At 33.9% G+C, this 16,044-nt stretch overlaps 1 protein-coding gene across 2 annotated transcripts in view; it reads right to left on the bottom strand.

Moving 5' to 3' along the window:
• The window catches only part of LOC111142065 (PTPRF interacting protein alpha 2), a 492,908-nt gene that overhangs the window by 392,881 nt on the left and 83,983 nt on the right, over positions 1-16,044 (bottom strand). Inside the window, exon 4 of one of the 2 annotated variants that reach the window (XM_022495008.1) lies at positions 15,016-15,069. The exons of the other annotated variant lie outside the window; for it this stretch is intronic. Within the exon in view, the coding sequence (XP_022350716.1) occupies positions 15,016-15,069 (54 nt within the window). The remainder of the gene's footprint in view (positions 1-15,015; positions 15,070-16,044) is intronic. 2 annotated transcript variants of the gene reach the window in all.

Genomic DNA, 16,044 nt, shown 5'->3' with positions numbered 1-16,044 from the left:
TTTTAGCTGTTAAACTACATGGAGGTTATTTGGGGCTTCCTAGAAAAAGTGACACACAGATACTTTTGAAAAGGTTACCTAAAAACCAGTTTTAATTTCATATTCTAAATAACTCTGGCAATTAAATAAGTTTATGTACTGTAAACAAGTTGCAGCCACCAGCTTTATTAGTTGCTAAAGCCTATATACAGAATTGAACTACTTTTAGATAACAGGAAAAGAAAGACCCTTGATTTCCTTCCATCCAGAATGAAAGTTTTAATTTAATGGAAATTAGACCTAGCTCAACATTTACCTTTCAAAACAATCTTCCAAAAAAATAAAAATTAAATATTCAAAAACACATTTATCATTATTATTGCCTGTATCACAAAATTATGTATCTCTATACCTCTTCCTATACTTATTAATCATGTTTTAAAAAGAAACAACTGCTAACTAGTTAGAGTGCAAAAATCTTGCACTATAAAGAAGATGTGGTGTGTACACACACACACACACACACACACACACACACACACAATGGAATACTATGCAGCCATCAAAAAACAAAATCTTGCCATTTGCAACAATGTGGATGGAACTAGATGGTATAATGCTGAGCAAAATAAAGTCAATCAGAGAAAGACAATTATCATATGATCTCTCTGCTATGAGGAGTTTGAGAGGCAGGGTGGGGTGTTGTAGGGGGTAGGGAGGGAAAAAATGAAACAAGATGGGACCAGGGAGGGAGACAAACCATAAGAGACTCTAAATCTCAGGAAACAAACTGAGGGTTACTGGGGGGTAGGGAGCGAGGGATAGGGTGGCTGGGTTATAGACACTGGGGAGGGTATGTGCTATGGTGAGTGCTGTGAATTGTGTAAGACTGATGATTCACAGACATCTATCCCTGCAAGCAAATAATACATTACACATTAATTTTAAAAAAATCTATTGTACTGAGGTTTTTTTTTTCTGAATAAAAAAACAATCTATTGCACTGAGTTATTTTTTTTCTCAGATATTTTTTTCTGAAGTGCTTAGAATAACACTGAGTACACAACAGGCATTACATATATGTTTTCTAAATAAACCTTTATTTTTACTTTGTATTTTTCACATTTTAATGAGCAATTATATGTATAAAGCTGTATTCATCCGTCTTTTCAGATAAACATTCTAAATTATAAGCATCTTTGATCAAGAATAAAAATAGTTCTACTTTATTGTGTTAGATAAGGACAATCTAATTAAAAACCAGCCTCTTGTTTAGTGAAGAACTCAAGACACTAAAAAAAAAAAAAAAATCTGTTCTGTTTTTTGTAGGAGGAAATATATATATATATATATATATATATATATATACACACATATAAGTATATATGTTATATATGCTTTATATATATTATACCTGTTTGCATGTTACCTGTATACAAGTAAATACATTTATGTATAATAAAAATAAATAGCAGAGAAAAGAAGGCAGGCACAAAAGAACAAAATATAAATGTAGGTGAAACTGTATTACTCTTTTAGACAAAGTTATGATAGGTATTTTGGAGACCAAAGATAAGTAAATTAATTCATATTGAAATTTATATGATCAGAAAACAGAATATATCAATATATATTTCAATGTTTTATGTTATTATTATTAACAAAAATATGTATCTTTGCAATAATGTAAATTTCTAATTGATTTTACTTATCATTTTTTTTTCATTCACATATTGGTTTCCCCTCAAAATTTTTTCAAGTACCTCTTTTCTTATAATTAGAAATTAACAGTAAATAATAAGACTGTTTCCAACAAGGAGTTGTTTCATTACTCTGAGCTTCTCAAATAATGACCTATACTGGAAAAATCATTTCTAAAATATTTCTTATCATACTAATCATTAGTGATACAATATGCCAAAAGATCTCATACATGTTTCCCACATTCAGTATTATTTTAAAACCAACTTTCAGACATTAGCCTATAATTCAACTCTTCTCACTTTCACACTTACATTCTGAATGTAGGAAAACACATTCTAATGTTCCCTTTAATTAAACAGTTTGATTATGCTGAAATATAAATGCTTAAATAGTTCTAATCTTTAAAGCATTAATGAGGAAGAAGTAACATAACATGGGAATCATGTTACCATATACGCTAACCATCACATTATTCTCACAATAAAATTCCTGCATATGAACTATCTTTCAGTATTTTGGCTACATATTCATGCCATCAATACTTTAACCATTCTGACAAGTTAAAAACATTAATTTATTGATTATAATGAAGTCGATTCCTTTCTTTCCTATTCCCTATCTACCCTGATATATACCCAACTCCTATGGAGAATATCCTTTGTGGTTCATCAAATTATTGGGTTAAACTGATTTAAAATTGGGAAACCTGGGTGGCTCAGTGGGTTGAGCCTCTGCCTTTGGCTCAGGTTATGATCTCAGAGTCTTGGGATCAAGCCCTGCATCAGGCTCTCTGCTCAGCGGGGAGCCTGCTTCCCCTCTCTCTCTGTCTGCCTCTCTGCCTACTTGTGATCTCTCTCTCTCTCCGTCAAATAAATAAATAAAATCTTTAAAAAGAAAAAAAAAACTAATTTAAAATTAATTTACATAGACTATTGTTTCACCTTCTCCAGTTAAAATATAGCATACAATCTAAGCCAGTTCTTTGCAATGATCCCACATTATTTAATGAAGACTTTCCTTTATATAACAATTATTGTTGTGAACACTAACAGGGGATTTGCACGTATAGTGCATTATCTGAAGTATTCTGTGGGAAGTAACTCATTATATATAACCACCCTGTGAAAGAGATTCTATTTTTACCCTCATCATACAGTTTAGGAAACTGAGGCACAAAGAAGTAAATAACTTGGTCAAGATTACATATATACTTAGTAAGAGGAAGAGCCAAAGATCAAATTGAGGCCACTTTCCAGAGCCCGCACTTCTAAATCATTATATATTATGATATTTTCCATGGATCACAAAACAATTCAAATAAAGATTTACATAAAATGTAATTGTATACTACATTGTATATATATTTAAAACTTATTTTTTGTAAATTGCAGTCTAAGCAGCATCTATATATATACTTGGTATGAATTATTATGGAAACTTTCCTACCAGTTAACCTTTCTCATCTTTGTGGGACACAAAAAATGTTAACCTTTCTAAGTCAACAAGTCTCTCTAGCACATTTATGCTATAGTGTTCTGTGTTCGCTCTTCTCTATCCTACTTTCCATTCTTATCTTCCCCTCAAACTTTTCACTGTGCCTTCTGAAACCTCTATTTTACAGTAAACAAAACTTTCCTGTGTATTTCATCACCTTGTTGAAGGAGACTACCATCACTTTATCTTAACTGAATTTATATAGTTTCATGGGTAGCACTAAGATTACTGTGTTCATCATTTCATAGCTCACTTCAGAAAGTAAAGTCTGCACCTTTCTTGAAAGCCATTAGAATTTCCAATCCATTACCCCTCCAGTATCAACTAAAATCATCTCTACTTTGAGACCAACACCATCTCACTATTTCTCCCCTACTCCACCATTCCTTGTCATTAATAGCTATAAATGACATTCTCTTTCCACAATATAAACGACTTTATTTAATGAGCTGAATTCAATTTAAATGAGTAACTGCATACAAGTAACAGATATGAATAAATAACAACTTCATTTTTCATCCATCCTTGCCATTAAATATGCTTTGCCATATATTACCTCCCCATGACTGATTGCTTTAGCTTGAGCTATTCATAGCTTTCTGGTCACTTACAGTTGTAAGAATAAGTTTTATTTTAGATTTTAAGACTGTTTCAGGTTAAGAAATTCTAATACGCCCTGTATCAAAACTTTAGTTTCTTATTCAACTCAAAGTTTCCCTGGTCATTCCAACTTAGGACTGAGGAACTTGTATTGGGAAGAGGTAAATGATTTTTTTTTTCCCCACCTGTCTTCTGCCTTCTTTATAGGTCTTCCTTCTAGATTAGGGCAGGGATATGAAAAGGGATTACAGAAGAAAAAGATGGGTCAAGTCTTATGTGACTGGTGACTTTTATGTGCCAGATGCCTAAATATTAGATTTTTAAATCGGGGTTCATTAGGGAATTCTTTGGACATCCTCTCATGGGGACATCCTATGCTGTACAGCTCATCAATAAAGGCACTTTGTTATTTACTAACTACTTGCCTCCCTTCACGTCCCAATTTCTGTCTTTGGCAGAACATTTGACATTCTTCTAATTCTTAATATTGGGTCCCATTGTGGTAGAGAGTAGCCATCTTATGAAGGGTTCCATTATCCTTCTATCTCCTCAACTTGTTCCATGGTAAGCTCATGAGCCTTGACAAAACAAACTGTTGTAACAGCCACTCCTACTAAGACCCCTTTCCATTGGTATCCTTAGGATACCTCTAACCATACTGCCATCCAAATTTATCAGATTGGAAGCAAATATCTAATTCATTGATGATGCATATCCCCATATTCCAAAAGATTCACATTAATTTCTTTCTCTCACTTTAAATCTATTCCATGGAACCATCTGCTGATTTAGCTGCTGAATAAATATCCATGTGCTGATTTAGCTGCTGAATAAATATCCAAACATGGAGATACCACTGGCTCCTTCTTTGAGTCATTGCTTTGGTTCACCTTCATCTGATTTAGAAGAGGCACACCCTTCTCTCTTTCAGAGGGTGAAAATCTGCAGCCCTCCCTACAGTTGAAGGCTCAAGATGATAATTCACAGTGGCAGGACTGATTAATTATTACTTAGTAAGTCTTTGGTGAGTATGTCTAGCACTTGTCCACAGAATGTGAGGATATTTATCACCAATGGTACTATGGTTCAGAGCTTTAAATATTATCTTGAATCAACAATGGAAGTTTCATTTTTATCTTTTATGCTCCACTTTTTTTTTTTTTGCCTCCCTTATTTACTGAAATTTCTAATACAGTTTCACTGTTTTACCCTCTGAAGACCCTTTACCATTATCATTCTTGTTTCATTAATTTGGTCATTAAACACTTATGTAGGCCCACTATGTTCAAAGCATTGTAAATACAGCTGTAATCCAGACAGAAAAATTCTCCCCTCAAGGGGCTTATATATAGTGATACTAAGCAAGGTAAATAAATGAGATATACAGTATCCAAAATATATCCTTCTCATTTTTTATTACTGTTATTTTTCCCAGTGGCCAATATTTGAATTTATCCATGAGTCCTACTGCTTTGTAAGGTTTTTATTCTCTGCTATTTTAGTTCTTACTACCATTACCATAGTCTCAAATACACCTGTATAATCTCATTATAGGATTACTATAACATTCTTAATCTCTTCCTCCATTCAGTATTCTAGTTATCATTTTAAACACATAAATGTAACCATATAAATCAGGTACTTAAAACATATTCTCATTCATTCATTCATTCATTCAGCAAATATATATTGAGGAAATATAACCGGTTTTTATTTCTAGATCTTTGGCTAAAATAGTGAACATAAGAGGCAAAGACCCTTACCATACAGAGTTTATATTTTAGTAGAAGAACACAAACAGTAAACACATAGGAGCAAGAAAACAATATAGGTGCTCATAGATAACCTCTCTATTAAAACAGCATTTTAACAGAAACCTAAAGAAAATGGAGGTATATCGGGAGGGAACATGGCAAGCAGAAGGAATAATAGCAAGTCCCTGCACAGGAAAACGGTAGCAAATTGTTAGTACAACCGAAATGGAATGAGATATGGAAAAATAAAAAGGTAGAGGAGTTCCTAGAGGTACTGTAACAAGAGAAGTCATGAAGGGTCTTAGAAATGATTCCATTGTGTCTGGGAATTTTATTCTGATGGGAAGCCAACAATGACGTAAGCCTAGATGTGACATGATCTGAATTTAAGAAATTTATCCTGCTTAGTTTACTGAGCATATGCATGTGAGAAAGGATGGTGGCTTTGACCAGGCTGATAGTTTTGTGGGGTTAGCAAGAATTGTCTGGATTCTAGATAAACTATGAAGGTAGAACCTATAAAATGATTCTGAATCTTGATTTTTTGAATTAGTAGCCATGAACTGATACAGGGAAAACTGCAAAAAATTTGCAAAGTGACAATAAAGATCAGAAGCTCAGTTTTTAACTTGTTATGCTTTAAATTCCTTTTTTGAATGTATAAGTGTATATGTTGGATACACAAGTCTGAAGTTCAGGGAAGTGATCCAACCTCCAGATGTAAATTATTCAGTTCAGTTATTAGAGTCTAGATGGCATTTAAACTGTAAAATAGGTTAGGACGACCGAGAGACTGAATGTAACAGGAAAGACTGCAGGGCCCACAGAAATGGTCCACCCAACCCTGGTCTCAGTTTCTTGGTGTCATCAGTTCCCGTGAGCATCATTCTCTCTGCACTTCACCCATTTCCATGACCACATCTTATTAGCACCTGGACCTTATCAGCACCTGGAAATGTTTGGTCCTAAAAGGTTCAAATCAAGCATCTTACTCCCTCACCACAATCTTCTATCCTTTTTCCTATAACCACTGCACATGTTTTTCAAGTTTATTGAAAACTCTGAATCCTCTATTCTATCAATCCCTTCCTATCTTCCTGCAATTCTAACTCATCGTAGATTAAGGGATTTTTGCTAATATTCTCAACTATCTTGTCCCATTGGCCTTCCATAGCAATGGTCTTGCAGAACAACATAAAATTAAAATGGTCATAGGCATACCTCCCATACCTGAGATACAGAGCACAGCCGGAGGTAAAAGTAAACACACCTTTAAGTCACATAACCACTACAAATGCACTGCCAATAACCACAGGTGGACCCCTAACACTTTCCAGTGTTCCATCTGCGGTTTACATAGTTCGCCCATAATCCACAAAGGCTAGATAAATCTTCTCTATATTCCTGAGATACCTCATCCCATTATCTTTCCTGCTAATATCAGCTAATTAGATCCTTTACACTTTGTGGGGAAAACAGAAATCATTAAATGGAAACTTTCAATTTCTTAAGACCTCCATTTCTAAAAAGAATCCTTCCTTTCTTTCTCACTCATTTCACATTTGAAGACAATGTGCCCTTTCTCTATAATATGCCCTGAAGTCCATCCTTTTTTGCCTCATCTTATGCTCTATCAATAAATTTCTTTTTCCTCAGTAAATTCTCTCTTTTTATGTACTTTCTATATGTTTCAACACACTCAACCTCATATCTTATATTGGCTATAATTCCCTCCCACCTCTTTCATAATCAAGCTCTTTTCTACAGACACAGAATCCAATCCTTTTCTGCCATTTCATCTTTCAGGGCCCCAGAAATTTGATTCTAACTAAATTAACTCCACTAAAATTACTCTCACCTAGATAACCCCCTTATCTTCCTGTTGCTAAATAAAATGGGCACTCTTTCATCTTGAACACTCAATGACATCATGAAACTGCTAATAACCCTTTTTACCACCTTCTCTGGACCTTAGCATTTTTTAATCCTCACCTTCCTAGTATTTCTTCCTTGCCTCCTTTGGAGGCATACTCACCCTATGACCTTTCCCTTTCCTTTGATCTTCCCTTAAGTGTTTTTTTCCTCTGAAATTTATTATGAGCTCTCTTATCTTCTCACTTGGAATACAATTTTTGGAGATGACATCATCAACTCCAACAGCTTCAATTACTAACTATTCTACATATCCAAATCAATGGCCAGAAATGAGATCTCACCTCATTGATTCCAAAAATCACTCATATATTCCCAACTCAGTCAGCTCAATTTAATGTGTCCAAAACTGAACTCATCATCCCCACTCCAAAAGTACTCTATCTCATGAGATTCTTGTCTTCATGTATGGAACTTTCATCCACTCAATTGCCAAACCAGAAAGTTCAAATTCAGCCTTGACTTCTCAGTAAGTCTCATTCTCTTCCCTCTAAACAAGCCTTTATTCTTGAGTAATCACTATGTCTTTATTATCTCATCAATCAGTCCATTCTTCTCCATTCTCACTGTCACTCTATAGGTTCATATTAATCATTCAGTGTGTTATTCAAAATGTTGATGTTCTCCTGAGATACTGCCTTCGATTAGTTTTATAATTCAGTGGAGTAGACATATGCACACACACACAGGTTGCAATTACCATTTTTATTATCTTTCTTTTGGATGACTGCAAGAGCCTTCACTTGCCTCCTTGCTTTAGACTGTTATCTAAATCACCCTCCAAGTAGAGTCAAAAGAAAAAGAAAAGCCTTCTAAAGAAGAGAGCTGATCTCCTGTTTAAAGATTTTAATGGTTCCTCATTCTTAGTATAGAGAATAAATTCCTTCCATGAAATTTCTCATGTTCTTGCCCTGGCCTAACCTAGCCTTCTGTCTTTACCACTACCTCCCACACTCCAGTTTATTTCACACTCTAGCCACAGTAAGTTATTTTTTCATTTTTTGACCTATGCACACACTTGTTTCCTCTGCTTAAAATGCCATGCCCCACTTTCCTCAGATGGCACACTTCAACTTATCCTATAATTATCAAGTTAGACAATATTTCTTTCTATTCACCTTTGATTCTCCAGCCCCTTTCATTCCCAAAAATGGTATTATATGGATTGTCTCACACTTTGTTTACTTTACATTATAATTATTTTTGCCAACCTGTCTACTCCACTATATTGCAAGATTCTGAAATGAGAAACTGTATTTTGATTCACTGCATTTCCAAAAACCTAAACAAATGTCTATCACATAGTGTACACTCAAATATACACTGAATTTTAAATAAACAAATAGAAGAATGAAAGTATATAATACAACAATATAAAGTCCAGGTCGAAAGAAATTATATTAGATCACAATTCAGATTTGCATTCTTTATTCCCTTATGTTATATAGCAAATAAATAGAACACTGGCATTTTTTGAGTAATCAAATTAAAATTGGTCTTGGAGACTTTTAAATTTTAAGACAATTTACAGTTTGAAAAATATATAACCTGGTCTAAGTAACACCCTCGGGAAAATAAATTTGTTTCAGATTCTATGGAGTATTTACCCAAATTGCTAAGAATCATCAGGAAGTCATTAAAATGAGAACAGAAAGTAAAAAAATATGGACTGTACTATTCTGGTTCTTCAATGGGGAGAATGTTAACAGAGCTAGAAAATGTTCAGGACAGCGTACATAACAAACCCAAGGATGTGGATTAGATGAATATTCAGTTATTCACCACACTTTAGAAATAAAGAGAACCATTAGCATTTGGATGAAGGAAACAGAACAATTAAAAACACTAAGTTCTGTAAGAAGCAAACTTATAGATCTTCTTACTCTAAGATAACAAACAGAAAAAGAGGGAAGGAGCTGCATAGCGCCAGTGGCATTATTGTTATAGGTTGTGGATGAGGCAAACGAGGTAGACTTCATTCAAACACTGGTAACAGCACTCTGAAATACCATGACACTTGAACCAATGTGTATGTTACACTGAGATATGTTCAGAAATGTGTTTCATGTGCTCTAGGGTTTGTCCCACATTAGTCTTTGTTAAATTTTGCCTATGCTGACTCTTAAAAAGAATCAGAAATGATAAGTAAACAGCTAATGAATACTCAGACATTTCTTTAAATAAAAGTACAAAGAAAAACGTTCCTCACTGTGAACTTTCATCCGCATGGGTCTACCGTTATTAAACTTACGTTCTGTGGCCAAGCTGAGCTACTAAATTCCAGCTGTGGATTTAGAACTAGACCACAGTCTGGGACAAATCCTGGCTGCTAACTGGGGTTGGCTAACACTCTGGCTCAGACTTGGGGCTCAAGACTTGACGGTGATCTATCACAGTAGTGGTTCCACATGGACCTACAAACCCACAGCTCTCCAGAAAACAAGTACAGCTAATACACCTGACTAGGAATGTTTATGCTTTGTGCCCTAGTCTTCAGCATCCAAAATTCTCTTGGCTATCTAAAGCTGCACTGTTTAGACCTTACCCTGGCCTTCTAAATGTTGGCTGAAAACGGATTACCTAGGATACCTACCGCTGATTCCTTAAGGTTCACCAGTTTTTTACATTTCAATATTATCATTTAAAATTTAAAACACCGGGACGCCTGGGTGGCTCAGTTGGTTAAGCAGCTGCCTTCGGCTCAGGTCATGATCCGAGTCCTGGGATCGAGTCCCACATGGGGCTCCTTGCTCATCAGGGAGCCTGCTTCTCCCTCTGCCTCTGCCTGCCATTCTGTCTGCCTGTGCTTGCTCTCTCTCCCTCTCTCTCTCTCTGACAAATAAATAAATAAAATCTTTAAAAAAATAAAATAAAATAAAATTTAAAACACCATGAATAGATGTTGTACCTTGACAAATACCTAATCTGCATCTATTGTAATCATCATACTGTTCTTACCCTTTCTTTTATTAATGTGGTATATCACGTTGATTGATTTGCAAATACTGAACCACCCTTGCAAACCCAGGAATAAGTCTCACTTGACTGTGGTGAATGATTTTTTTTTTTTAATGTGTTCTTGGATTCAGTTTGCTAGTATTTTATCAAAAATTTTTGCATCAATGTTAATCAGGGATATTGGCCTGTAGTTCTCTTTTTTAGTGGAGTTTTATCTGGTTTTGGTATCAGGGTAATGCTGGCCCCACAGAATGAGTTTGGAAGTTTTCCCACTATTTCTATTTTTTGGAATAGTTTGAGAATCGGTATTAACTCTTCTGCAAATGTTTGGTAGAATTTGTCTGTGAAACTATCTGGCCCTGGACTTTTGCTTATTGGTAGATTTTTGATTACTGATTCAATTTTGTTGCTGGTTATTGGTCTGTTCAAGTTTTCTATTTCTGCCATTTTCATTTTGGTAGTTTCTAAGTTTCTAGGAATTTATCCATTTCTTCTGGGTTGTCCAATTTGTTGACATTTAGTTTTTCATAACATTTTCTTATGACTGTATTTCTGTGATACTGGTTGTTCTTTATCCTCTCTCATTTGTGATTTTCTTTATTTGGTTCCTTCTTCTTAAGTCTGGACAGATGCTTACCAATTTTATTAATATTAATTTTATTAATATTTTCAATTTTATTAATATTAATATTTATTAATTAATATTAATATTAAAATTAATATTTTCAATATTTGTTAATATTTTCCCTAATCTATTTTTTTAGTTTCTATATCATTTATTTCTGCTCTAATCTTTATTATTTCCTTCCTTCTTCTAGCTTTAGACTTTATTTGTTGTTCCTTTTCTAGCTTCCTTAGGTGTAATGTTAAATTGCTTGTCTGAGATATTTCTTGCTTAAGGTAGGCCTGTACTGCTATATACATCCTAATGTATACAGAAGCATTATCTACAATAGCCAAATTATGGAAATAGCCCAAGTGTCCATCTACTGATGAATGGATAAAGATGTGGGATACATACACACACATACCCAGGAATATTACTCAGCCATAAAGAATAATGAAATCTTGCAATTTGTAACAATGTGGATGGGGCTAGATAGTATTATGCTAAGCAAAATAAGGCAGTCAGAGAAAGACAAGTATCATATTGTTTCATTCAGACATAGAATTTAAGAAACAAAACAAATGAGCAAAGGGAAAAAGAAAGAAAGAGAGGCAAACCAAGAAATAGACTCTTAACTACAGAGAACAAACTGATGATTACCAGGTGGAGGTGGGTGGGGGAATGGGTTAAATAGGTGATGGGGGTTAAGGAGTGTACTTGTAAGCACTGGCTGTTGTATGTAAGTGTGAAATCATTATATTGTACACTTGAAATTAATATAACACTCTCTTAACTAATTGGAATTTTTTTTAACTAATTGGAATTTAGATGAAAATTTAAGAAAAGGAATTAAAACACTATGGCAAATGGTATACAAAAAAGCATTAATTTAACTTAATGATATTTTTACCCTTTAGAAATTAATTATTTTCTTTCACTCAATTTTTATATGTAAATATATGCTGTAATTTTACACTGGAAGTTAACTTGTGATCCAATTTTTGTAAAGGAAAAACACATGCTAAATGTAAACTATGTCTGATATAATTTTTCAAAGATAGTTCTAAGGCAATATTAAACTGATAATATTTTTCTTAATGACAGAAAAGCTTTTTTCTAAGATGACTGTGATTTAGAAAAATCTGCAAATTCTACCTACTGAACCAATTAATTTTCAGTTTCTGAATTAAGGAAAAAATCCTTCCTGTAATCCTTTTCAGAAGAAGAAAGTCATCAAAAAACTTGAAATTGCCTCTGAAAATCATGAACGAATGATTCTCCCATTCATTATTAGTACTGAACTGAGACTACTTGAGTTTTCAAAAAATCTAGCTAACATTTATTGTTAAAAATATTAATGTAAACTATATTCTTGGAGTTCTTCAAATTTATTCTTACCAGGTATACAAATTTATTTATAATGACATTTGCAAATGTACACAACTTTTTGCACATGTATGCTATATAAAATACAAACTTCACTTCTTTCTCATCCTTCAGAAATAATATATGTGTACCCACTGAAAAAAAATGGATTTTTTAAGTATACCACTTACACCCCTGAGATCTATGTTATACTGGTAAAGAAATTATTTCACAGCTATGCGTCATTGTGGTGGCATTCTGAGATGCCATTCCTTCAGCACTTTATATATTCTGTATAATGAGGGGGAAAATATAAGACCTTGAATTTCTTATCAATAAAATTTCATCACAGAATGGTTTTACTAATATAAAAAACATTTATACAAAAGACATAACTGTAGAAATGGACAATAGTACTTAGATGATCTATCACAAAGATTTTTTTAAAGAATGGAAAAATTATAAACAATTTCAAGTGGATTTAGGTTATAATTAATGTAATCTGACTTTTAAGTTTTCTAACTGGGGGGCAAAAACAATAGTTTCATCAAAGTCTTATTCTTAATTGTCTGAAGTGACACTAGATCCTATTACCATTTCATTTCTATTCGACTGCTTTATGTAAGCTTTATATGGGACTAAAAAATGATTTTATTACACAGTTTCTCAAGTAATATGTTCTAGACAGCTCCTTGACAATGGGGAGTACTAAATTTATGTGTACTGTTAACTCCCTAATTAGACTGCCTAAGCTCATGTAGGTAAAAAATAAGCACAGTCTGAATTTCAGAAAATGAAAACAGCAGTATAAAATATCCAACATCATGGCAGGACATGGCCAAGAGAGAATCTCTATTTCACAATATTATAAACTACACACACATATACACACACACCCTTCACTTTTAGCTATTGGGAATGAATCTGATGAAGCTTGCCTTCTGTATACCATCTTTCCTTTCTGTGATTATTTTTCCTTTCAAGAAGCTTCTTTCAACAACTACATTTTATGCCCACTCAATCTTCCATATTTGGAAGATGTTTTTTTGAAAGGATATGATTAACTTATTTTAATAGATAAATAATGAGTAAGATTTTTATCACCCCTTGCAGGAGAGAGGTATTTAATTTTTATTTGAACTAGGGACAAATTTCTAACTGTGGAATTCTTTTAGGAATCAGTGGTCAGGTGAGGGTGGGATTTTGAAGGAAACGAATTTACTCTTCTAATAAAAGTTGAATGCGGGACGCCTGGGTGGCTCAGTTGGTTAAGCAGCTGCCTTCGGCTCAGGTCATGATCCCGGCGTCCTGGGATCGAGTCCCACATCGGGCTCCTTGCTCATCAGGGAGCCTGCTTCTCCCTCTGCCTCTGCCTGCCATTCTGTCTGCCTGTGCTTGCTCTCTCTCCCTCTCTCTCTCTCTCTGACAAATAAATAAATAAAATCTTAAAAAAAAAAAAAAAAAGTTGAATGCTATGTACAAATACCATACCAGGCAGGAGAGTGGAATTATATCACATAAGCAGTCACCTAACTACTAAAATATAGGACCAGCTATAAATCCTGTCACAATATACTGGCTGGCTGATTTACATTTCATCTTACCTTATGCTGTAATATAATAGGGTCAAGGACTAAATATGAGCAGTTATCTGAAGACAATATATTTTTTCCCATATAAATTCAGACAATGAAATTAAAAGGAAGGGAAAGGACTAAAATATGTTGTTTGGCCTACTTCAGGAGCAATGTGATGATTAGACAACATCATGAAACATAGGAAGGAGACAGAAGAGATAGAGGTACATTGAAAGTTATCTTTTTAACATCTCCCTGATGTTTTAATGTGATTATGGACTTCACCTAGATACCTCAATGAAGTATACCTAAAATTGATAACATCGGGTTCTGTGTATTCAGCATTAAACCTCACAGTGCTAAGTGAAAAGCAAATAGTGATAAAAATTTATGCATTGACTCTCTGTTGAAACTGAATCTTATTACTTTAGATATACACTGTAAACTCATGTTTGTACCTCAAATATGAAATCACATTATCTTAGTCAATATCTTTTGAAAGCAGATAACCACAGAAAGAAAGATATTCCAATACTAGACCATTAATCCTTCTTATTGCTTAAAAACAATAATCCTTTAAAATTTCAGAACACTTTCTCTAATTTTCTAGAAGCTCCCCGGATAAAGTAGAAAAGAAATAGCAATATCAAGAATCAATACTGTTGAGATAAAGGGCTAATAAAATAATTTTTCTCAGTAACTAGAAAATATATTACAACCCAAACATACATTCATATCTAGAATGGTAAACCCTCACGTTCCAAAAGTTTTGGTGTAGCCCATAGGACATGAAGAATTGACATATTCTAATGAAGATTTTATTCTTATCTTAGAGTCAATACAGGGAGATGAATTTTATGAAATACTGAAACTTTTTAAAACACCAAACAATACCCCAAATCAAGTTCACTTTTGTATTAATTACTATAATAGCTCTATATTTCAAAAAATATCTATATGACAAATTGTATACAAGTAACTGATGATCTGGTGTATACATAATTCAATTTGCCAATAGTTAAATTTAATGAAGAATCTAACTTACCGGTGGATCAGCCCCCTTAGAACCAGTCAGCCCTCCTGTTAGGGATTCGATATCCTGAAAAGGGGAGAGGTGTTGATTGTAAAATGCCACTCAACAGCATGGAGAATTTCCCAGTCCCATAGTGTCATATTTTATTTAGCTACGAAGTTAGGGCACATAGCTACATTTGTTTTCTTTGTTTTATTTTCAGACAACCTTGCACACTACAACACTATACAAATAGTCTATATCTAAAAATCTAGATATTTTCCCTACTTCTGTGGCATCTGTAAAAAAAAATAAAATGTAAACAGACTAATTATTCTTGATATACGCAAAAATCGCTCTAGGTAGGAAAGCAGTTTTGTTCTCTAAGGAGTTGAAGTGAGGACATAACAGAAAAAAGAAATTTTAATAAAAACTGCAATTTAACATGTTATTTGTAAGAATATAAATCCCATGAAAAATGATTACCCTATAAAATTTTTAATCATCTGTAGTCCACTCTATTATTGTACTTAAAAATATAAACAGATATGGGTAGATTAGCTATTCTTTTACAAGGTTTGATTTCTAAACTTGAATCAGTAACTACAGAAGAGCACTCCTGAGTAATGACAATTGTCAAATGTATCATAAACAGAGAAACGGGTGAGGCTGTGACAAGCTGGACAGCATATGCCCCGTTTACAGGTACACATAGAGCTTAGCCAAAACGGTCTGCTCAGTGGCTGTAGGACGAGTCTGTGGCTACACTGAAGAGTTGTACTTCTTGACAAAAAGTTTCTTTCTTGTGACCCTGGTCACTTATCTGTTTGCATCTTTTTGACAGGATAGGATGAGGAACCTGGGAAATACAGTTGCGGTAAGAAATCAGAGATGAGAGAGAACGGAGTCAAGACTGAGGGAAGAGAAAATTAAATGCCTATGACCAGAGAAACAGACAATACCTTTACATCATTAGGAAGATTTATGCTACAAATTCATTTGGGACTTAATCACATCATTGTTTCCCTGGTGTCTCAAAAACAGGGAATCTTAACAAAAAAC

The sequence above is a fragment of the Enhydra lutris genome, unplaced genomic scaffold (genome assembly GCF_002288905.1).
Source record: "Enhydra lutris kenyoni isolate GAN:26980312 unplaced genomic scaffold, ASM228890v2 scaffoldscaffold7, whole genome shotgun sequence".
In the NCBI taxonomy this organism is placed as follows: domain Eukaryota; kingdom Metazoa; phylum Chordata; class Mammalia; order Carnivora; family Mustelidae; genus Enhydra; species Enhydra lutris.
This window is presented reverse-complemented; position numbering and strand designations above follow the sequence as displayed.